At 34.9% G+C, this 26,252-nt stretch overlaps 1 protein-coding gene across 1 annotated transcript in view; it reads left to right on the top strand.

Annotated features, from left to right (window-relative positions):
* The window catches only part of KLHL1 (kelch like family member 1), a 529,220-nt gene that overhangs the window by 407,797 nt on the left and 95,171 nt on the right, over nucleotides 1-26,252 (top strand). Inside the window, exon 7 of the mRNA XM_019971873.2 lies at nucleotides 4,012-4,236. Coding sequence (XP_019827432.2) covers nucleotides 4,012-4,236 — 225 coding nt within the window. The remainder of the gene's footprint in view (nucleotides 1-4,011; nucleotides 4,237-26,252) is intronic.

The raw sequence follows: 26,252 nt of genomic DNA, 5'->3' as shown, positions 1-26,252 counted from the left end.
TTCATATTCTGTTCTTAATTTATGTAATGAAAAATATTGTCTTTACTTTAAGGAACAACACAGGGTAATATTGCTTAGACAGAATGGCTTCATCCTTTCTCTGATTCAGGAAACCACCAAGGGGAAAAGTAAAGGAAACAACAGGACTCAAAAAAAAAAAAAAAAAAGTTGATAAATGTTTACAAGTATAACACAGGAAGTTTATATAGACAACCAATGAGGTATGCTAGTAAGAAAATTCCTTACAGAATATTATTATTATTAACTTTTATTAGAAAAAGAGCAGGCATATTTTTAACTTCATGATCATTGCAAATTAGATAAAATATTTAGATTACATGCTGACTAAATGAGGAAATAATTTACTGACTACTATAGTAAACTCTACAAATCAAGAAATACTTGTTTATTTTTAAATTTTTTATTTTTTAACCTCTCATTAAAATAAATAAATTTATATTAAAAATATTTGTTTTATATTACTAAAATTTCTTTTTTTTTTTAACTAATCAAAACTGAAGAGTAGAGTGAACATAGACTTTGGTTTCTGGGGTAGGAAAATAATGCCTCCCAAAGATATCTATGGGACTTCCTTATAGCTCAGATGGTAAAGAATCTGCCTGCAATTCAGGAGACCTGGATTTGATCCTTGGGTCAGGAAGATCCTCTGGAGAAGGCAATAACAATCCGCTCCAGTATTCTTCCCTAGAGAGTCCCATGGACAGAGGAGCCTTGCAGGCTACAGTCCGTGAAATCGCATTCAGAGACAACTGAGCGACTAACATGTATGTATGTGAAGTGAAGTCTCTCAGTCGTGTCCGACTCTTTGTGACCCCATGGACCGTAGCCTACCAGGCTCCTCCCTCCATGGGATTCTCCAGGCAAGAGTACTGGAGTGGGTTGCCATTTCCTTCTCCAGGGGATCTTCCTGACCCAGGGATCCCCAGGATATGAGTATGTTAGTTTACATAGCAAGTGCAGGAAAGGGGCTGGTTGTGAAGGGAATTAAGGTTGCTAATTGGCTAACCTTAAATAGATTTTTCTACATTAACTCAAATTAAATTCGGGTGAGCCTATTATAATCACAAGAATTACTGTCAGAGAAGCACTATGTTGCGGGCCCTGAAGATAGAAGAAGAGGTCACAAAGAACATGTGAGGTCTAAGCACCACTTCTCTAGAGCCTCCTGAAAGAAAGAGCTGCCAACACCTTGATTTTAACACAAGATCTAATTTGAATGCCTGACCTTCAGAACTAAGAGATAGTGTGTGTTTGTTAGGCTGCTAATTTGAGATAATTTTTTACAATAGCCATAGTAAGTTTAAACAACTTTAAAATTTTGCATAATGAATATAGGAATGCATTCCTATTTCTGATGTAGTTCAGTTCAGTTCAGTTCAGTTCAGTCACTCAGTCGTGTCCGACTCTTTGCGACCCCATGAATTGCAGCATGCCAGGCCTCCCTGTCCATCACCAACTCCCAGAGTTCACTCACGTCCATCAAGTCGGTGATGCCATCCAGCTATCTCATCCTCTGTCATCCCCTTCTCCTCTTGCCCCCAATTCCTCCCAGCATCAGAGTCTTTACCAATGAGCCAACTCTTCACATGAGGTGGCCAAAGTACTGGAGTTTCAGCTTTAGCATCATTCCTTCCAAAGAACACCAGGACTGATCTCCTTTAGAATGGATTGGTCGGATCTCCCTGCAGTCTAAGGGACTCTCAAAAGTCTTCTCCAAAACCACAGTTCCTAAGCATCAATTCTTCAGTGCTCAGCTTTCTTCATAGTCCAACTCTCACATCCATACATGACCACTGGAAAAACCATAGCCTTGACTAGACGGACATTTTTGGCAAAGTAATGTCTCTGCTTTTGAATAGTTACTTTAGGATAAAAATATATAGGTCACCTTTGAAATCTACAGCTAGAGGAAAAACACTGTAAAAACTAAAAATCCTGCCATGTGTTGAGGTTTAAGACATGCCTAGTTTGCTTGAATGATACTTTGAATCTCAAATCCAGTTCTCAATATTCCCTTTGAATAGCGTCATCTTTGGCTGTTCAGAGGCCATTGACTTCACGTATTTTCAATGATTTTCTCTTAGAAAGATGACTATACTTTAGATTCCCAGCAGAAAATTTGATCAAGGTTTTGGAGATTAAGAAAATAGTTGTTCAGACATTTATTTCCTTGCATACCCAGATCTGCAAAATATGGGTTTCTTGGCAATGGATTAATTACGATTAGGTTATACTATTTCTTCTGTCATGATTTGTCAAGAGTTAGTCATAAGAGAGAGGCATTTGCATATAACGTACAACTCAGTTTTGAGACATTCATGGCATTCCAGTGCTATTAAGCTTTGATAATTCAGATGACCTTGAAATTGTTTAATACTTTAGTTCACCTTGGAATTTCAAATTTTGTGTATTTGAATAAAACTTTTAATGTAAAACATAAAGAATTCACCTACAATGCAGGAGATCTGGGTTCAATCCCCGGGTTGGGAAGATCCCCTGGAGAAGTTAAAAGGCTACCCACTCCAGTATTCTGGCCTGGAGAATTCCAAGGACTGTATAGTCCATGAGGTAGCAAAGACTCGGACACAACTGAGAGACTTTCACTTTCATAATAATTACATTTAAGCATAAAATAAGCAGATTTATTTAAATAGTATTTTATGTTAACAAACTGTTTCAAATAACTTTCATGAATATTAAAGTTCATTTTTACTCTAACAATGTTAATAGTACTATAATACTTGATATTTAGCTGTATGAAAATTAGCTAATGTATTTAATAATATCAGAAAGCCAAATTTAATTCATTCTAACTCAGTATTTATATTATTACTGCTTTTTCACTTTTGAATAAAAATTGAGCATAATTTACACCATTTTTACCTCAATTAGTAGAACTTTTCCTGCCAAGTTTATATTTGTTTAGTTCATTGCTTGTTACGTTCTATGAGTAAATGAGACCTCTGAAGAATGTCTTCCCTAGTTTGCAAACTTGTAATATATTACAAGTAAAATAATTTTTAGTGCATAAGTGAAAGTACACAAAACATTGACTTGTAAATGTAGGGATATTTAATCATTAAGGATGTAACATTGATGAATATGAGTCTAAACATGATGAAACACAGAGCAAGATCAGTGTTTACTGGCTTATAACTTATCATATAAACATTTGTGAATTAGTTCAAGTTAGATATTTTTAATGTGAAATATTTAACTGAATCCCTTAAAACATATGTCATTAATGATTTAGCTTATTCTCTCAATTTCAATTTTACTAGTCAGATTCACTGCATTTCTCAAACTTATTCATTAAAAAGCTTTTAGGAAAGATAAGCTATTTTATTTAGATTATAACATAGTTGATAAGGATAGGAGATCATTTCATGTATCTAAATTCTATTGCTATTTCCTGGATGCATTTTATTAAAAATAAGGTTAAAAAAAAAAGGCATCGCTAACATTTGTTTGCATATCTTAAAGCTGACTTTTAAAACCTTTGTTATTTAAGACATAAGACAAATTTTAAAGCAATTTGGTAAAGGATTTGCTAAATTAACCTCTCTTCAACTCTCAGAAATTATACAGATAGCATGTGTAACTTATTTATTTAAAAGGACTTTAATATATTTCTTTTTAGGCTAGGCTTATATTACTTTTTTTTATAGCAAACAATGATAAAGGGAAGCTATAAAATTTACAGAACTGTCATGCTAAATAATGATTTCATTGAGTCAGTAGTTTAGCATGAGATCATTATGTAATTCAATAAGCTGAACATATACGTCTACTTTAATCATTAATGCCTTCTCTGCCAAGAAGAGAAAATAAAGTACTTAAGTTACCACTCCCTTTGTTTTCTTGCCATCGTTTTCTTCAAGAAAAGTGATTGTGACAAGAACGTTTTCATATCCTAATTTGTGCAGTGTCTTGGGAAGATTCTTTTTGGATTCATAGTAAACAGTGACTTTTTGATTTATATTTTATCAGGAGCTACAACCATAGAGAAATATGACCTCAGAACAAATTTGTGGATCCAGGCAGGGATGATGAACGGCAGGAGATTGCAGTTTGGTGTGGCTGTTATTGATGACAAACTCTTTGTAATTGGAGGTCGAGATGGCTTGAAGACATTGAACACTGTTGAATGTTACAACCCCAAAACCAAGACTTGGACTGTTTTACCACCAATGTCAACGCATAGACATGGTCTAGGTAAGATTCTTCTTTATTAATGTCATTTTTGGGAAGTATTTTATTGAAAGTAAGAAAGTGAATGAAAGTGAAGTTGCTCAGCCATGTCCGACTCTTTGTGACCCCATGGACAGTAGCCTGCACCAGGCTCCTCCGTCCATGGGATTTTCTAGGCAAGAGTACTGGAGTGGGTTGCCATTTCCTTCTCCAGGGAATCTTCCTGACCCAGGGAACGAACCCAGGTCTCCCATATTGTACACAGACGCTTTACTGTCTGAGCCACCAGGGAAAGTAAGAATGTGTGTTCAGATATAGTATTATTTTGATCAATTATCATTGACTTGAGATAAGCTGTGAACTCATGTATATATATGTTGATATATATATATAGGAACATATATATAGATAGATAGATTCTTGACATTTTCCTGTGTTGACCAATGTGCATTAAACTGTTAAAAGAGTGATGTTAAATATACCAACATGAAATATCCTTGGTTTCCATCAATGAATGAATGGAAAAAGAAAATGTGATACATATACATGATGAAATACTGTTCAGCCATTAAGAATAATGAAATTCTGCCATTTGCAACAACATGGATGGGCTTTGAGGGAATTATGCCTAGTGAAATAAGTTAAATAGAGAAAAATAACCATATGACCTCATTTACATGTGGAATCTGGAAAAAAAAAATCATGGATTTAGAGCAAAGATTGGTTGTTGCCTGAAGCAGGGTTTTGAGAGTGGGTGAAATGGGTGAAGGGACTCAACATTAAAAATTTCCAGTTATAAAATGAGTAAGTCATGGAGATATAATGTACAGCATGGTGACTATAATTAATAAAACTTTATTGCATATTTGAAAGTAGTAGGAGAATGGATCTTGAAAGTTCTCATCATATGGGGAAAAATTGCAACCATGTGTCAAGATGGATGTTAACTGAACTACTGTGGTGGTCATTCTGCAAAATATACAAACATTGAATCATTATTTGTACAGGATACTAATGTGCTATATCAATTGTACCTCATTTTCTTAAATAAAATAAAAGCAAGGACTTGTAAAAAATATACCTAGATGAGTAGACCTCAAGTTATTTTCAGTTTTCAAAGTATGATACTCATACAGCATGTAAAATTCATCTACTATGAATAGAAAATGCAGAACTATCATGGAAAGACCAGAGTAATACAATGTGGAAGAAGAAACAGTTAATGTGAATTGAGAAAGCAATTAAGGTGGTTTTCTCTAGCATTAGTGGATAGTCAAATCTTTGCATTTAATTGTTGCCATCTTGAAAAGTCCATGGGGAGAGGGCAGAACAGATTTAGGAAAAGAGTGACTCCTCAATAGGCACTAGAAATCAATATAATAGGACTCAACTAATCTCCACTAGGGAGTAACCTGGAGATGGGGTGAACTGTATTTGGATTCAGAAGTTCTGGGTGTGAGTTTTCAATCTATCAGTGGATATTGGCTTGATTTGGGACCAGCAGTTAAACTATGAGTCTTCATTTCTTCATTTGCCACCAATTCAAGGTTATGAATTAGATTAAAATTGAATGATGATAATGAATGTGAAATCACTTGTAAATTATAAATTCATCAACAAATATTTGAAAAAGAGTCATATAATATAGATCCTGAATTTGTATTTCTCATCCTGTGGATTGTAAGAAGTCCTGGTTAGTTTTTTGAAGACCTGACATATGTCAGATAGTTGACTAAGTACGTTTAGAAATATACATTAGAAAGATATTGAGGTCTAATTGCAAATTTACTGATCCAGACTTTCAAAGGAAAGCAAACTCATAAAGCATTTAAAAAGCAAAAATTAATGGTAGTTTAAGGTCTTCAGCACTAAAATATAATTCATATCTGCCATCATCTAAGACAAACTTTAAAAATAGCTCTGAACTAAAACAACTTACCTTTTTGTTCTTTTGATTTACCTCCACTTTTATCAGTTTTCTGATTTTTATTTTATTTGCCATAGTTAGTAAATGTCTTGCTCTGTGATATGCAGTGAGATCACAAGATTGCCCATGTATCCCATATTATACTCCAAGTGGCAAGACTCTAAAGTAAAATTTTAATATAAAATAAAATCTCAAAATAATTTAGTTGACCTATATAACTTTCCCTCACCTAGATTTGTTTGAAAAAAATCCTTACATGATTATATTAGAAAGCCACATGAGTTCTTTGGTTGTTAAAGTTGAATATGTGGTCAAAAACATTTCATAGATATTAATAAATGAAGATTGATTCTTTCTGCTGGATGAAATAGCAAATAAAACTGTATTCATGTTAAGTCTATGATATCAGGGAGTAATGCATCTCTCTAGGGAATGAAGCTAATGAAGACCACAATTGCCTGCTGAGTTGCTGAGTTTTTATTTTAGCATTATATCTGTGAAACACATAGTTCTATAAATCATGTCTTCTTTCCCACAACATTTATTTTGTATAAAGTTGAATAAGTCATTCTTATAATACACTGTTTGCAAGTAAGTAGTTTTAGGAAAAATTGATAAAATAGTAATATAGCTGTTGTTGATTATGGATTTTCTATATGCCATGCTTTGTGTTGCATGTTAAATATATGATAGGATTTGTTTTTGTTTGTTTAGTTTTCAACTGAGATAAAATTAGGTGTTAAAGTGTAGAATTGAGTACTTTTGAGTCTATTCATAGAGTTATGTAGTCATCACCACTATCAAACTCCAAAATATTTTTATCATCCTAAAAAGAAACCCTGTAATCAATAGCAGTCACTCAATATTGCCCCACCTGCCTGGACCCTTTAGCAAAAATTAAACGATTTTCTGTCCTGGTGAAATTGCCAACTCAAGATAATTCATTTAAATAGAATCATATAATTTGTGGTTTTCTGATTTGTTTCCACTTTTTGGTTATTATGAATAAAACTAAAATGAAAATCCATGTATGTATTTTTGTATGAATATATATGTTAAGTTCTGTTGGATATGTACATATGAGAAAAGTTGTTGAGTTACACGGTAGCTCCATCTTTAAATTTTGGATGAACTGCCAAGCTATTTTCCAGAATAGCTGTTCCATTTTCCATCTCCTCAGCAAAATATGAGGGTGTCAATTTTTCCACATCCTTGACAACACTTGTTACTGTTTATTCTTTTTCTATTATAATGATCACAATGTTATCTCATGATTTTATAAAAATTTCTCTAATGAATAATTTTGAGAAATATTTCATGTGCTTATTGACCATTTGTACCTTCTCTGGATAAATATATATAAGTTTTGTTCAGTTTTTTTTCCTTTTATTGTTCACTTTATATTCTATATATGAGTTTTCTATCAGATATAAGATTGCAAATATTTCATTCCATTCTATGGGTTCTAATTTAACTTTTTGATAGGACCCTTTGAAGCACAATAACTATTGACTTACTAAAGTTAAATTTATTTTCCTTTCTTTTGTTGCTTCTGCTTTTGGTGGAATATAAGAGAAAATATTGTCTAATTGATGGTCATAAAATTTATGCTAATACTTTAGAAATTTTATACCTTTTGGTCTTAAATTTAAAAACATAATCTATTTATTAATATGATGTGAGCTAATAGTTTAACATCATTTTTGCATGTTGTTTCACTGTTCTTTGTTGAAAAAAATCTTTCCTTTCCATTGACTTATCTTGGTGCATCATGAAAAATTTATTGGCCATAAATATGAAGATTTATTTATAGACATTCAATTCTACTCTATTAATATCCCTACCTATACTTACACGAATACCACACTGCCTTGATTACTGTAGCTTTGTAATAAGATTTGAAATTGGATAATGTCAGCTCTCTGACTTATGTAGGACTGTGTTTAATAGCCACATATCTGTTATTGTCATACAAATTGCATATTTATACATTATACATCCGTCTCAATACAGTTTTAAAATTATTACTTTATGCAGATGTCTTTATAATGACAGGAGAAAATAAAGTGCTATAAATTATTAAAAATACAGTTATTACCTTAATAGAGTTCTTTACTCTTCTTGTGAATTTATGTTCCTATCTAGAAATGTCTACAGCCTAACCCAAAGTACCCCTTTCAGGGAAGATCTATTAGCAACAAATTCCCTTTATGTTTTGTTTATTTATTTTTTAAAATCTTGATATATGATCATTTCTCCTTTATTTTTAAAGGACATAAAATTCTTAACAGTCTTTTTATGTTAACACTTTGAATATGCCATACCATGTCTTTTGGTCTCCTTGATGAGAAATGAACTGTTAATCTTTTTGAGAATCCTTTGTGCCTGATAAGTTGCTACTCTTTTGCTACTTATAAGATTCTCACTTTGACTTTTAACAGTTTGTGATATGCCTATGTGTGCCTAGTTTTGAGTTCATCCTACTTGTAGGTTATTGAACCCAGCTATCTCCCAGTTCAGCTGAGCTCCTGATAAGGCAGAGTTGTAAACTGACCACTGAAGTGTTGAAAGATTGCCCCAACATGAACAATGAGCCCCTAAGCAAAGGCAAGTTTTCTTTCTCCTTTCCTCATAAAGGTCTTGGCAGAAGTGCCTGAAGAAGACCTCTTGCCAAGACTCAGACATGGATACCTTAGGATGAAAGGTGGCTGGGAGAGAAATGCCAATATGTGAAGAGCATGATCAGCTTCAATGCAATTTTCTTGAAAGTTTGCAGTACTTTGGTTTTGCACCATAATTGGTATAGGGATAATAGCTTTCCCCTATGAGACCTGCCAGGTAAAGGCTTTGTAATAGCTTATGATCAGGTTTAAAACATCATAAGTAGATTTTTAGCAGGAGCTAGACTCTTCATGACTTATCTTTCATTCCTGCTTACACAAATCCTCAAGGTCAGATGGAGATGAAAACTTATTACCTTCACAGATTTTACCTGTGTATGTGCACATGACCTTTAAGAGTACCAGGAATACGTCAATTTTTTCAAATTTCTCCATGGACATCCTTTCCCCAGTTCTTCTTCTGTTGTTGTTGTTGTTTTCAGCTTCTTGTTTCCTTTAACTGTTTTCACCACCTCAGGCTGCATTGACATTAAGTAATTGCCACTGATTTTTTTTTTTTTTTTTCTTGACACACATCCTGGAGCATTCTCAGTAAGAAGAAGCCTTAATCAGGTGAAACAAGAAACTCTTGCAAGTGTAGGTTTTCAGAAAACGACCAGACCCATCAGAATAAGACCCAAAAATTTCCTAAGAATGAGACTTCTGAGGAATCTCCAAAATCTGTCCAGAGCCCTTCATTGACTGATATGCTGTTAGATTTCATCACTACCTTGATCGTGAGGTTGTTGGTTTTCAAGATTACTGGACAGTTAGGGAAAAGGTGCTTGGAATAAAACCACAGAGCTCATTATTCTTATGTAGATTAAGCTGTTTTTATTTTTTTCTTGAATAAATCTCTTCAAATATTTAATATTTTTATTTCTCTTTCAGAGTTCTGATTTTTAAACATTTTGTCAGTGTTCTCATTATCTTTTATTGTGTCATTGCTGCAGATGTCAACAATAGAGATGGTTTTTATGTGGGTACAATAAGCAAAAACTGGCTAATCTATAAAAAAAGGAGTCTTTTGAAAACATAATGGCTACTAAAACTTTACAAGTGTCTTATCTGGTCTAGCCATCAGCACAGGAAAACATTTTAAAAGCAATGAGAATAACACTGATGTTGACCTTTTGTCAACTATGTTGGTGAACAATGACTCTTCCCCATAGATGGTGAAGTTAGCCACCCTTGAGCCAAAAGGAGACATACATAACAGACAAACATAATGTATAAAACTTCAGGCTGTACACAAACCAAAAAAAAAAAAACCAACAACTGAAAAACAAATAAACATAATGTTTAGCTTATGAAATTGATTAGATGTCCTGGAACATGGCTGAAATTAAGACAGACTTGTTAATTCAAGTGAAAAAATGACACCCCTTGGAAAGTCTGATAAGGACAAACATGCTTCCAGGAAAGGTACTGGGTGCCCCAACTGGCATCGTTGCTTCTACTCACTCTAGAGATCTGTGAGATAGCTCTGAGTCACTGACCTCAGCTTTTTAGTCAGGAATAAGAGGCAACTCAAACTGTTGTCATCTATCATGGTAGACAAGGCTGCTTCAAATGGCTAATCATATGTGTGAACATTCTTAAAATAAGAAGGATATTCCCATTCAGAGGCAATGTAAAAAAAAAAAAAATGTTCAATCTGTATTCGACATTTACTAACTGATTAAATACTCACAGTTCAGTTCAGTCACTCAGTTGTGTCCGACTCTTTGCGACCCCATGGATTGCAGCACGCCAGGCCTCCCTGTCCATCACCAACTCCCAAAGTTTACTCAAACTCATGTCCATTGAGTCGCTGATGCCATCCAACCATCTCATCCTCTGTCATCCCCTTCTTCTCCTGCCTTCAATCTTTCCCAGCATCAGGGTCTTTTCCAGTGAGTCAGTTCTTCGCATGAGGTGGCTAAAGTATTGGAGTTTCAGCTTCAGCATCAGTCCTTCCAATGACTATTCAGGACTGATTTACTTTAGGATGGACAGGCTGGATCTCCTTGCAAACCACAACCACCTTATAATTTAGACATTTTTGCAGTTTTAAGGTTTAAAAAATCATGGACCAAGTGGCCAATTAGCTTTCCCTATGTCACCCGCCTTGTAAAGAAGATTTGTACTTGTTATTTTTTTAGCTCCAAAGTCATATTTTTTTTCTAATATAACATGCTGTTGCCAATAAGTTAATAATAATAACATATTTTTGTTTTTCAATTGCTAAGTCGTGTCTGACTCTGAACAACCCTATGAATTGCAGCATGCCAAGCTTCCCTGCCTTTCACTATCTCCCAGAGCTTGCTCAACTCATGTCTGTTGAGTCAGTGATGCCATCCAATCATCTCACCTTCTGTTACCCACTTCTCCTCCTGCCTTCAATCATTCCCAGCATCAGGGTCCTTTCCAATGACTTAGTTCTTCACATCAGGTGGCCAAAGTATTGGAGTTTCAGCTTCAACATCAGTCCTTCCAGTGAATATTCAGAGTTGATTTCCTTTTAGATTGACTGGTTTGATTTCCTTCCTGTCCAAGGGACTTTCAAGAGTCTTTGCCACACCAGTTTTGAAGTATTAACTTCAGTGCTCAACTTTCTTTATGATCCAACTCTCACATCTGTACATTTGTACTGGAAAACCCATAGCTTTAACTGTAAGTATCACTTTTGTAGGCAAAGTGATGTCTGTGTTTTTTAAAATGCTGTCTATGTTTGTCATAGCTTTTCTTTCAGGGAGCAAATGTCTTTTAATTTCATGGCTACAGTCACCATCCATAGTAATTTTGGTACCCAAAAAAATAAAATCTGCCACTATTTCCACTTTTTTCCCATTTATTTGCCTTGAAGTGATAAGACTGGATGCCATGATCTTTGTTTTTTGAATGTTGAATTTTAAGCCAGATTTTTCAGCCTCCTCTTTCACCTTCATCAGGAGGCTCTTTAGTTCCTCTCTAATTTCTGCCATTAAAGTGACATCATCTACATATCTGAGGTTGTTGATATTTCTCCTGTTTATCTTGATTCCAGCTTGTGAGTTATCCAGACCAGCATATTGCATCATGTAGTCTGAATATAAGTTAAATAAGCAGCCTTGACCTACTCCGTTCCTAATTTTGAACCAATACATTATTCCATGTCTGGTTCTAACTATTGCTTCTTGACTTGTATACAGGTTTCTCAGGAGGCAGGTAAGATGGTCTGGTATTCCTGTCTCTTGAAGAATTTTCCACTGTTTGTTGTGATCCACATAGTAAAGGCTTTAGTGTAGTCAATGAAGGAGAAGTAGATTTTTTTTTTCAATTATCTTGTTTTCTATCATCCAGAGGATGTGGGCAATTAGATCTCATTTCTCTACCTTTTTTAAAATCTAGCTTGTACATCTGGAAATTCTTGGCTTATGTACTACTGATCTCTTACTTGAAGGATTTTGAGCATAATATTGCTAGCATGTGAAATGAGTGCAACTGTATGGTAGTTTGAAAATTCTTTGGCATTGCTTTTCTTTGGGATTAGAATGAAAACTGACCTTTCCCATTCCTGTGGCCACTGCCGGGTTTTCCAAATTTGTTGGCATATTGAGTGCAGCACTTTAACAGCATCATCTTTTAGGATTTGAAACAGTTCACCTGGGATTTCATTACCTCCACTATCTTTGCTCATAGTAATGCTTCCTAAGGCCCACTTGACTTCACACTCAGGGCTCTAGCTCTAGGTGAGTGACCACAGTATCCTGGTTATCTCAATCACTAAGATCTCTCTCTTTTTTTTTTTTTTTTTACAGTTCTTCCATGCATTCTTGCTTCTTCTTCTTCTTAACATCTTTTGCTTCTGTTAGGTCCATATCGTTTCTGTCCTTTATTGTCCCATCTTTACATGAAATAGTCCCTTGGTATTGCCACTTTTCTTGAAGTGATGTCTAGTCATTCTATTGCTTTTTTCTATTTCTTTGCATTGTTCACTTAAGAAGGCATTCCTATGTCACCTTCCTATTCTCTAGAACTCTACATTCATATGGGAATATCTTTCCCTTTTGCTTTTGCCTTTCACTTCTCTTCTTTTCTCAGCTATTTGTAAGGGCTCCTTAGACAATCATTTTGCCTTTTTGCATTTCTTCCTCTTGGGATATGGTTTTGGTCACCATGCAATATTATGAACCTCCATCCATAGTTCTTTAGTCACTCAGTCACTCCAATCTACTCCCTTGAATCTGTTCATCACCTCCACTATATAATCATAGAAATGTGATTTAGGTCATACTCAATGTCCTAGTGGTTTTCCCTACTTTCTTCAATTTAAGTCTGAAATTTGCAATAAGGGGTTCATGATCTGAGCCACAGTCATTTCTTGCATTGGTGGGAGAGGGTATTTGCAATGGCCAGTATGTTCTCTTGACAACACTATGTTAGCCTTTGCCCTGCTTCATTTTGTACTCCAAGGCCAAATTTGCCAGGTATCTCTTGACTTCTTACTTCTACATTCCAGTCTCCTCTGAAAAAAAGACATCTTTTTGGTGTTTGGTGGAGTTCCATGGTGGGAGTAGGGTAGTGACCAGAGCCCTGAGTTCCTAATGTGGTGGGGCAGGAGGTTATGAAGCACTTCTCACCACCCTGGGGCAGCTGGGCTTGCCAGACCTGGACAATAACTCTGAGGAGCTAGAGAAGAGGAAAGATGGTGGCCAGCTATTGGCCAGTGGTGGGCCATGTGGGTAGCAGAAAGTTCCCAGGACAGCCAGCAGCAACAGTGAGGCCAAGGAGCCCTCAGTTCATGATCATCCTCCAACCTCAGCTCCAGTCTTCCCTGTACCCCCTTCCCAGAAGATCCAACAGGTCCTTTGGCCAGCCCCGACCTGGCACACTGACTGACACCCAGTGGTGAGTGAAGGTTTACATGCCCAAGGGCTAAAGAAGGACCAGAATTTGGACAACCAGGGTGCAGGGCATGTCTGTCCGGTTACTAACAGTGGCTGAAGGACATGTCCCTGGTAGTCAGGGCATAACAAAACATGGTCCACTGGAGAAGAGAGTGGCAAACCACTTCAGTATTCTTGACTCAAGAACCCCATGAACACAAAGAAAAGTCAAAAAGATATGACACTGGAAGGTGAACCCCCTAAGTCAGTAGCTGCCCAAAATGCTACTAAGGAAGGGCCCAAAAACAGCTCAGAAAAGAATGAAGTGGCTGGGTTAAAGTGGAAACGTCGCTCAGTTGTGGATGTGTTTGGTGGTGAAAGTAAAGTCCAAATGCTGCAAAGAACAATATTGCCTAGGAACCTGGAATGTTAGGTCTATGAATCAAGGTAAATTGGGCACGGTCAAGCAGGAGATAGCAAGAGTGAACATCGACATTTTAGGAATCAGTGACCTAAAATTGACTGGAATGGGTGATTTTAATTTGGATGACCATTATGTCTACTATGGTGGGCAAGAATCCCTTAGAATAAATGGAGTAACCCTCATAATCTGAAGTGTCCAAGATGCAGTATTTGGGCACACAGTCAGAAATGACAGAATGATCTTATTTCATTTCCAAGGCAAGCCATTTAGCATCACAGTAATCCAAGTCTATGCCCCAAGCACTAATGCTGAAGAAGATGAAGTTAAAGAGTTCTATGAATACCTATGATATCTTCTAGAACTAACACCTAATATGATACTCATATTATATTTATATATTTTTTAAAATTTTATTTTTTAATTAAGGTTCATTCTCTCATTTTATGTACACAAATTAAAAGACATGCACACAAAAATATCAGTTTAGTGTCTGAGTGTCTGAAACTGTTAGCATGTTTGACTGTGAAAATTTCTATAGAATGAATTTGAGTAATGATTCAACCAAGTATTTCAGATTTGATATACAGAAATAGATTTAGATATAGACAAATGAATAAGTATATGAATAGGTAAAGAAATTGACTAGATATATAAAGTTCTGTGTTAATTTATATACATTTCTCAATTTCACTGAGTGAAAAAGGGGAAAATGCTGATACTGGTATGTTTGTTATTTTCATATCAATCATTTAGCTATACTAAAATGATACAATTTGAACTAATAAATCAGAACCAAAAGTCTCTATATTCTGCCATTTAAGGATTATCTGTTTTATAGGCTGGTATCCCATTTAGCCTTCCTAGCAGGAAAACCTTCTATGTATATAGACTCTAAGAACTTATTACCTAATATTATGGATTCACAAACGAACAAGAATTCCTGGAATATTTCAGGGATTAACAGAGAGAGAGAAATATATATATATATATAAAATATAAATATATATATATATATATAAAATGCAACTTCTCAAAACACAGACATGGTTCAGTTTTAACTTTTTATATATATATATATAAAACACCTAATATATATATTTTATATATATATATATATATAAAACACCTAATATTATGGATTCACAAACTAACAAGAATTCCTGGAATATTTCAGGGATTAACAGAGAGAGAGAAATATATATATATATTTATATATATATAAAATAAATATATATATATATATAAAATGCAACTTCTCAAAACACAGACATGGTTCAGTTTTAACTTTTTTTATATATATATATATATAAAATAAATATATATATATATATAAAATGCAACTTCTCAAAACACAGACATGGTTCAGTTTTAACTTTAAAAAAATTTAAATAAAAAATAACTTAAAATACCAAAAGCAAAAAAAACACAAATGTATTTGTTATTCTTTGCTAGTCACCAAAGATATTCAGTCTTTGAAATAATCAGTTATATAAAAAAAGGGAAAAGTATAAAAAAAATTTCAAATTTGTTTATTGAAATGAAATATTAAATAGAATTTTGAAAAAAATAAAATTGGCATTATTGTCATCTCTAAAAATCATTAAGAGGAAATAAATTAAAATTATGGCAAAACAGATAAGACAAAGAAATAATCGGTATGATATTGTTTTTCATGGTAGTTTTAGAAAAAAATATTGAGAAAGTGAGAGAGAAAATAAGAAATAATCTGAGAGAATTTCTCTGAAGTATAATACATGGCCTCTGCTGACCTGAAGTAAATAACCAGATATTTTTTCCAACAAAGATGGGTTTACTGGGGCCAACAAAGAATTGCTATGGTAAGCTATATGCAAGGTCCCACGTAACAAACGAAGGAGAACATTTTTATGGAGAGGAAAAGGAAGTTGGGAGGATGATAGTAAAGAGTCCGTGACATTTTGTTTTCTGGATCTCTGCAAGGAAAGAAGAGGAGTCCTTCTGCTACTGTCTCAGAATCTGAGAGCTCCCCTTTCTGGTGTCCCAATTCTAGTTAATTGAAATTCATGTTTATTATTATTATTATTTAAAATTTTCCCCTTTAATCAAAAAAAATTTTTCTAATTCAGTGTTGATCAAGAGTTACATCTAGTTTCAGAGACTTTTTGTCCCTAATATCAGGAAGGACCTTACCAAGGTGTACTGTCTTATATCAGAAGGAAAGTGCACAGATTGGAAACCTATTATGATCACATTCGAGTAACAAAGAAGAGTTGGAATCACTTTCTGTCTAAAGTCCATATATTATCAAGCTCATCTGAAGCATTACATCATCATCGTAAGTTTGGGAGACACATTTATGATAGGTCTCACCTTGATAGCTTGAGGAAGTTGTCTCCTCAGATGTTCTCTGCTTCTATTGTAGAAAATGTTTACTTTTAGGTTACCAGATAATGTGCAGTTCCAGTCAGTGTTCAGTGCTTTCTTTAGGTGTATCACATGAATCAAAGAACGTTTTTGGTGAAGTTTGTTGACACAAGGGTTAGTTAGCAGTACCCAGAGAGTATGAAGAGAGTTTGGTATTTTCCAATTGACAAAATCTCCAGATTGCAAGATGTAATGCTTAATGTCTTCATCTTGAGCACACTGTGAAAAGATTTCTGTACCAGAACATGGTTATTTTTAATAGAAGCATTTATGCTTTTGCAATACAAGAGTATCTTTTATCAGTTGTGGGTCAAAATAAATAGAAGGCAAGTATATTAAACTTCCTGTGATTATCTCACAGGATCAGAGCTTATAAATTCCTAAAGGGGTGAATCTGAAGTTTAGAAGGACCAACAGCAATGCTCTTGGTCAAGGTGTTTGGAGGGTCTTCACAAATCTTTCCAGTTGAGTCTTCATAATGTTGTTAATGCTTTGGACTTAATCAGAGGATTGAGGGTGGTAAGCACAGTGAAATTGTTGCAAAATAAGCCAGATAGGGCGGAATTATAGAAGTACCTAGCCAAGAAAATGGTTTCCTCTCTCTTTATGAAGTTTGAGAGGCATTCCCCTAGGTATGGATAATATTTTCAAAAAATATTTTAGCAGTAGAAAAGGAAATAGTCTGTAAGAAAGGAAAGGTTTCAGTCATACAAACTAAAACTAAAATATATTTATATCCATAAGACCGAGGAAATTGTATGATTCATTTGCCAGAACTCAAATGGTCCATTGGAAAGTTAAAAGTTTGGGGGCAGTACATACAGGCTTCCCCAGGCTGTATGTTGCACAGATGGAACAAGAGAGGCAGGCACATTTTGTAAACTTTAAAAAATTTTCCCACCAATATTGATTCATGAGCACTTTTATTTTGTCAGTAGATGAGTTGTTTAATGCGCATACTGTTATTAAGATTGTAAATTTTAGAGTTTCTAGTAAGACTGAGTCGGTATTTGATCCAAACCAGAGTTTTATCCAACTAATAATTGAATTTTCATTGGCTGAATCCTTGCCAGAAAAGAGACTGTCTTCCTGTTGGGTTCCTCTATTGTTACCAGGTATGAGAACTCCACTGCTGTCCTCTCAATTCTGTTTTATTGAGGTTTTTATTTATTTATTTTCATACCTCTAAAACGAGTAGTCCAGAGGGCAATCAGAAAAATGAGTGAAAAAAGAATAAATTCACTCTATCTGTATCAAATTACAGAATATCAAAGATAAAGAAATAATTACATACCTCCCGAAGAAGGAAAACACACACTTAAGCTAATGAGAACAATAGCCATGTATGAATAACAAGGAAATAACTGCAATAAAATACCAAAGTCCACAAAAATAAAAGATGACCAGATGGCTGTCAGGCTTTTTGATAGCAATGCTATTGTCCACAGATAATGAAAGCATTCTTCAAACTTCTGATGCATAAACTTCTGATGCTCATTTATGTCACGCCAAACTATACCTCATGCTATGAAGGGAGGAAAAAAAAAAAGACATCTTCAGATATTTTGATTTTGCTGATTTCAGCAAGGATATGGACCTCAAAATCTATTCTCACAAACGTAAGACTGAAAAAAGAAAGATGCATCTTAAGAAAAAACAATCTTCTAAACCTTTTCATTCTCCTCTTTCACTTTCCTCAAGAGGCTCTTTAGCTCCTCTTCACTTTCTTCCATAAAGGTGATGTCATCTGCATATCTGAGGTTATCGATATTTCTCCCAGCAATCTTGATTCCAGCTTGTGCTTCTTCCAGCACAGTGTTTCTCATGATGTACTCTGCATACAAGTTAAATAAGCAGGGTGACTATATACAGCCTTGACATATTCCTTTCCCAGTTTGGAACCAGTCCGTGGTTCCATGTCCAGTTTTAACTGTTGCTTCCTGACCTGTATATAGGTTTCTCAAGAGGAAGGTCAGGTGGTCTGGTATTTCCATCTCTTTCAGAATTTTCCACACTTTATTGTGATCCACACAGTCAAAGGCTTTGGCATAGTCAATAAAGCAGAAATAGATGTTTCTCTGGAACTCTCTTGCTTTTTCAATGATCCAGCAGGTTGGCTTAAAGCTCAACATTCAGAAAACTAAGATCATGGCATCTGGTCCCATCACTTCATGGGAAATAGATGGGAAAACAGTGGACACAGTGTCAGACTTTATTTTTGGGGGCTCCAAAATCACTGCAGATGGGGATTGCAGCCATGAAATTAAAAGACTCTTACTCCTTGAAAGGAAAGTTATGACCAACCTAGATAGCATATTGAAAAACAGAGACATTACTTTGCCAACAAAGGTCCATCTAGTCAAGGCTATGGTTTTTCCAGTGGTCATGTACGGATGTGAGAGTTGGGCTGTGAAGAAAGCTGAGTGCCAAAAAATTGATGCTTTTGAACTGTGGTGTGGGAGAAGAGTCTTGAGAGTCCCTTGGGCTGCAAGAAGATCCAACCAGTCCATTCTAAAGGAGATCAGTCCTGGGTGTTCATTGGAAGGACTCATGCTGATTCTGAAACTCCAGTACTTTGCCCACCTCATGCGAAGAGTTGACTCATTGGAAAAGCTTCTGATGCTGGGAGGGATTGAGGGCAGGAGGAGAAGGGGACAATAGAGGATGAGATGGCTGGATGGCATCACCAACTCTATGCACATGAGTTTGAGTAGACTCAGGGAGTTGGTGATGGACAGGGAGGCCTGGCATGTCGCGATTTATGGGGTTGCAAAGAGTCAGACATGACTGAGCAACTGAGCTTAACTGAATGCTAGGATTCAAAGATCTCCTTCATTATCAGGAAAGATAGAGGATAAACAGTTGTACTTTCACAGAGTTCTTGATCTTATTGGAGAAATATCTCATTAGATAATCTCTTTGCCAAGAGCAAACACAGGGTTGTTTGCCACCTGCAGACACTTGGTGAGTCCTAATATAGCACTGGATTTTCCTTCTTCTTGCTGCTAAGAAGCCCGGTTCCACCTCTGGCCTGTCATACTTGGCTGAAGGAAAATTGCTAAAGCCATCTGAGGATGCTTCATTTACAACTGAGGGTGAACTGGGGTGAAAGCCTGGGGAATCTGTGTATATGCATCCAGAAATGCTCACCTGCCAGAAGAATAAAACAAATGAGGTTTCATAAACTAGCCAAGGGAAATGTGAAGTTAAAATTAAAATATCAAGAAACAATTTTCAAAACAATGTCATGAGTATAACTTAATAAAATTCTTGAATATAATATGAGGAAAGAGAACCCAAAGTGACATCTATTATCAGTGTTTTCCCTGACTTTAAGGAGCTATACTTATAACAACGAGTAATGAATGGACTGAAGAAAATAACAGCCTAATAAAACCTTGCAGTTGTTTGTGATATGACCCATTAGTCTAGAAAATTCCATTTTGAACTGTCAGTTTTCATTGTCTTAGAAGGAATGCTTGCTTCAGCTTAGCCTTTGCTACTTTAATTATATCAGTATGTATCTGTCCTCTTCATACCTCTTTTATTTAAAAAATAGCACTTGTCACAAAACTAAGGGGTCTACATTTCTTTAAAAGTTTGGTAATTTTCACAAGTAAATACAATTCAAAACTGCCTGCTCAGTTTTATATATCAGATTGTTTTTTTTTTTTTTTTCACTGAAATTTTTTTTTCTTTTTTTTTTTAATTCCACCACAGGTATACATGTGTTCCCCATCCTGAACCCTCCTCCCTCCTCCCTCCACATACCATCCCTCTGGGTCGTCCCAGTGCACCAGCCCCAAGCATCCAGCATCGTGCATTGAACCTGGACTGGCATCTCGTTTCATACATGACATTTCACATGTTTCAATGCCATTCTCCCAAATCTTCCCACCCTCTCCCTCTCCCACAGAGTCCATAAGACTGTTCTATACATCAGTGTCTCTTTTGCTGTCTCGTATACAGGGTTATCGTTACCATCTTTCTAAATTCCATATATATGCATTAGTATACTGTATTGGTGTTTTTCCTTCTGGCTTACTTCACTCTGTATAATAGGCTCCAGTTTCATCCACCTCGTTAGAAATGATTCAAATGTATTCTTTTTAATGGCTGAGTAATACTCCATTGTGTATATGTACCACTGCTTTCTTATCCATTCATCTGCTGATGGACATCTAGGTTGCTTCCATGTCCTGGCTATTATAAACAGTGCTGCGATGAACATTGGGGTACACGTGTCTCTTTCCCTTCTGGTTTCCTCAGTGTGTATGCCCAGCAGTGGGATTGCTGGATCATAAGGCAGTTCTATTTCCAGTTTTTTAAGGAATCTCCACACTGTTCTCCAGAGTGGCTGTACTAGTTTGCATTCCCACCAACAGTGTAAGAGGGTTCCCTTTTATCCACACCCTCTCCAGCATTTATTATTTGTAGACTTTTGGATCGCAGCCATTCTGACTGGTGTGAAATGGTACCTCATAGTGGTTTTGATTTGCATTTCTCTGATAATGAGTGATGTTGAGCATCTTTTCATGTGTTTGTTAGCCATCTGTATGTCTTCTTTGGAGACATGTCTATTTAGATCTTTGGCCCATTTTTTGATTGGGTCATTTATTTTTCTGGAGTTGAGCTGTAGGAGTTGCATGTATATTTTTGAGATTAGTTGTTTGTCGGTTGCTTCATTTGCTATTATTTTCTCCCATTCTGAAGGCTGTCTTTTCACCTTGCTAATAGTTTCCTTTGATGTGCAGAAGCCAAAAAGACATTGTGAAAAGAAAAAATGCATATACATATAATGGAGTAAGTTGACAATGTGAAAAAAAAAAATTACTATTTTGATACTACATACCCAAATACGTGTACGCAAATATATACACAGATCCACAATTTTAAATACACATGCATGTCTGATTGATAAAACGGGGAAAGTTCTAAGCATGATACGGGATATAACAAGAAGTTTTTAGAGCAAACAGCTACCATTTTCATTTGAAACTTTAAAGTTTGAGTAAACAGAAATTTATAAGAACAGTTTTCTTATTACTTTGACAGATGTAATATAGACACAGACATGTGTATACAGCTTTAAATAATATTTTAGAGCCTTTAATTTTTTTTAACTTTTATTTAGCAGTTCCTCTGGGAAATATTATGCATAGAACATTAGTAATGCCAGCAAAAAAGAAGGAAAAGAAAGAAGGGAAGAATAAAGAAGAGATAAGAAATAACAACAAACACCTTTTCAACAGAATGTGCACTTATAAACTGTGATTTATAAACTCTAAATATTAGTGAAATCCTCATTATATATTCAGTCTTCTGTGATCCTATCAGTTGTTGAATTCTAAGCTTAGATATTCCCTGGTGTCTTTCCACTGAATTATGGTTTTTTTTTTTTTTCAAATAAACTTTTACTGAAGATGTTTTAATACTAAGAATTCAATAGGTGCTGAGGATAAGGAGATAAGAAAGAGAGAAGAATGACCTTCAATATTGTACATACTAGTTGTGAATGCTCTCTTACAAATAAAAATCATTAATCTAGGCATAGAGATTCTGTGTTTGGTTTGTAATGTAATATCTTACCTATTCTATTACTCATTTCTGAAGTAAAATTTTATATCACAAATTGACTGGTCCTCAACATGATTCCACAGCCATTTGTGTATAACCTATCTCTTAAATCTGCCTGCAATGCAGGAGACCCCAGTTCAATTCCTGGGTCAGGAAGAACCAATGGAGAAGGGATAGGCTACCCATTGAAGTATTCTTGGGCTTCCCTGGTGGCTAGCTGGTAAAGAATCCACTTGCAATGTGGGAGACCTGGGTTCAATCCCTGGGTTAGAAAGATCCCCTTGAGAAGGGAAGGGCTACCCACTTCAGTATTCTGGCAGGGAAAATTCCATGGACTGTATAGTCACAAAGAGTTGGACACAACTGAGCAACTTTCAATAGTGTAAAATTTGTGGACTGAGTATGAAGAATTCCTTTTGCTATACTCTACTCCAATAAAATGCTAAAAACTACTAAATCTTCTAGAACAGGTATCCCCAACCTCCAAATCTAACACCTGATAATCTAAAGTAGAGCTTTTATGTAATAATACTAGAAATAAATTGCACAGTAAGTGTAACCTGCTTGAATCATCCCAAAATGATACCCCTCACCAGTCCATAGAAAAATTATCTTTCATGAAACTGGTCCCTGGTGCCATTAAGGTTGGGGACTGCTGTGAGAACACTGACCCTTAAAACTAGGATCTAAACACCAAGCTTCTTCATTATGAGGAACTTTGATAAATGTACTTGTTTGATCTAAGAGTCACAGTTTTAAGTTTCTCTCTTTGAGCAATTGGTGAGTTTTCTGTCCCAATAACATTGTGGGTAATATGGCTAATTATGTTTCCCTATATGAATTAAATGTTATAGAGTCTAGAATTAAATTTGCAGTCTAAAAGTAACAAACATGCATGCATTTTTTTTTTTTTGTAGCAATCTCATATTGGGCTCTATTTTATCTTTCTTTGATTGTTTTGCTATCATCTAACTTTACTAAAATATATCCATCCCTATTTTACATGTCTTTGGAATCACCTTAATTTTTCAATAATAAGATGAGGTTTTAAGTTAAAGATAAGGCTAGAAGAACAGGTTTAGTTAAATCCAATAAGTTGTTTGTAAGAATGTTCATTTGTTAAGTTATTCCATCATTCAAGTAGCATTAAAATTGTACTACTACATACTCATGTTAGGATAAAAAGATGAATGAAATATTGTACTTAAAGATCTTACGTCTGAGTAAGGAGACCAAAAAAGTTAAAAGACAATTTAAATGAACTATTGTAAGTATTAATACAATAAGTAAGAGTATTATGATCATATTCTTTTAAGTCACAATGGATAGGTTAGAAAGGATTCTAAAGAGAAGTGATGCTGAAACTAACTATAGAGTATTAATAATCAATTGAATATTGAAATTGAATAATCAAGCAAATTGAAGACAAAAAATACATTTCAGTCAACAAAACATGTAAAAATATCAATGTGAAAAAGAAGCATAGAATATTTGAGTAGCAAACCACAAGGTTATTTGAACACAAATTTTCTGGTGTTGCATTGTCTTATGGATATATTTTAACGGGTTCATGTTGATATATGGCAAAACCAATACAACATTGTAAAGTTAAATAAAAAAAATAAAAATAAAATAAAATATAGCAAATATAATTTTATTCATTTTTAATCTGCAGTATAAGAGAAGGAGGAACATACCTAATATGACCTCCATAATCCCACTTATAATAATATTTAATTGAAATTTAAAATTTAATAGCAAAATATTTATTTTGAGAAAATTTCTTGTGCATCATTGGCTTGGTACATTTGAATTTAGCTCAGATATCAAAAAGCAAAAGGCATAAATTCACCTGATATCTTTTTCCTGGTTAAATAGGAAATATATGAAACGGGATTTTTAGAAAACATGAGTGCAATTTGGTCACTCAGGTGAATCACACATAAATAGCTATTAACAGAAAAGGAAAAGTATTAAATCAACTACAGAAACTGTACCACTTCAGTTTCTGTCATTTTCATTATAACAACTAATTTATTGCTTACATTTGCTTTATCTGGGGAGATTATTTTATTTTATGTTTTATCTTTTTTCATAGATATCTTCAACCTGAATGATCACATGAATTTTCCACATTCCAATTTAAAATGCATGCTAAAATTACATTTAATAGAAGATTTCTTCATTTTTAATAATTTCCATCTCAATATGCTGGTGGTAATGGGATACTTGGAGAAGGCAATGGCACCCCACTCCAGTACTCTTGCCTGGAAAATCCCATGGATGGATGAGCCTGGTGGGCTGCAATCCATGGGGTTGCTAAGAGTCGGACACGACTGAGCAACTTCACTTTCATGCATTGGAGGAGGAAATGGCAACCCACTCCAGTGTTCTTGCCTGGAGAATCTCAGGGACGGGGGAGCCTGGTGGGCTGCCATCTATGGGGTCACACAGAGTTGGACACGACTGAAGTGACTTAGCAACAACAATAAATGGGATACTAGAGCAAGCAAAATAAAACAAAACCAAAAAAGTGTAGATTAATAGATATATAAACCTGCAGAATGGCTAAGAGACTCCAGAATGCTAATTTGACACTTGAGAAAACAAGTCCAGAAAGGTTAAATAGCTTGCTGAAGTTTATTCAGTTTGTTAATCGTTTGGTTTGGAATTCTCCACGAATTTGGGATTTGTTTTGTTCTGCTTTGCTACTTTCATTAATTTTCTAATTTATTCTGATTACTTGCAGATTACTATTTCTAGAGTAGATCAATTTTATTTTTCACAGTCTGATGAGTCCAGGGGTGAGCAAGGTTTTGTGAGTCTTAAAGATGAGGCTTTTCTTAAGAAATAAAACTATAATAGCCTCCTGAACACATTGTTAGAGCCACTTCATGGGCCTCAGAAGGAGCCTGGTGAGAGGACTGCTAAACCTTAAGTTTCATCAGCCTCACAGGAATTCTTTTCTCAATGAGCAGTATTACCAATGTTTACTCAAAGATCATATTTTGCTTTAGTGAATACATAAGTTGATGTGTTTCTCTTTTTATGGAAATCACTAATAGGGTTTTTTACATATGAATTCATATCATACTCAAGAGTATTGTTATTGTTGTTTTTTCACTAAGTCATTTGTGACTCTTATGACCCCATGGACTATAATTCACCAGGATCCTCTGTCCATGAGTTTTCCCAGGCAAGAATACTGGAGTGGGTTGCCATTTCCCTCTTCAAACGATCTTTCCAACCCAGGAATCAAACCTGTGTCTCCTACTTTGGGACACAGATTCTTTATTGCTGAGCCACAAGGGAAGCCCATTCAAGAATATATTAGTTAATAATTTTATAAAAACTGTTTTCTTTTTTCATGTAATATGCAAAAACTATAAGCATAGTAGGCTATACACTTCATTAATAAAATACTAAGATTTATACATGTTTGCATGTTTATGATGTTTGTTAAAGTGACTAAATTGCTTAACTTTTGAAATCAGTCAAACCATTGTTTATACAAGTCTAGAGATTTGTGAAATACTAACAGCTAGTGTGAGACCAAATATTTATTTTAAAAACCCCTATCATAGCTAATATTCTGACACTAAGAAAATACCCTTATTTCCTATTTTATTAAGGGGATATTTTGAATTTTTCTACTGTAATCAATTAGGCATTCAGAAAATATATTTCATTTAAATTACTCCAAATAAATCTCTAATGAAAGTGAAATGATTTTTTTTCTAATTTTTAGATGAGATCAAATCAGTCTTCTTTGTGTCTTTATTCTAATTACCATTGCTAGAATGTAAACCCACAGAGGACATAATTCTTGTTTCTGTTGTTTGATGTCTTAAGCACTCAACACATATAGAAAACCAAATATTTTTGAATAAATTATTATTTTTAATTCAAAGAATATACCATATAAAATTGAAGGTATTGGCATTGATACTAATTATTTATGTGACTATTATGATCATAGTAAATGTTTATTTACCAGTAGCTTTTGTTATGGCAATTGACCAGCAGTGTGGACTCACTCTGCCTCTTTCAGTGCTGTTTCTGTAACACCTCAAACATTTTAAGACACCAAATACTAAGGCTTTGAGTGCATTAGCAATGCCAAGTTCAAGGAGCTAGTTGTGCACTTAATAGTGACTTATTAGCTCTATAAGATGAATTCATCATTCAGCACTACCAGG

This window comes from Bos indicus, chromosome 12, assembly GCF_029378745.1.
Source record: "Bos indicus isolate NIAB-ARS_2022 breed Sahiwal x Tharparkar chromosome 12, NIAB-ARS_B.indTharparkar_mat_pri_1.0, whole genome shotgun sequence".
NCBI lineage: Eukaryota > Metazoa > Chordata > Mammalia > Artiodactyla > Bovidae > Bos > Bos indicus.
This window is presented reverse-complemented; position numbering and strand designations above follow the sequence as displayed.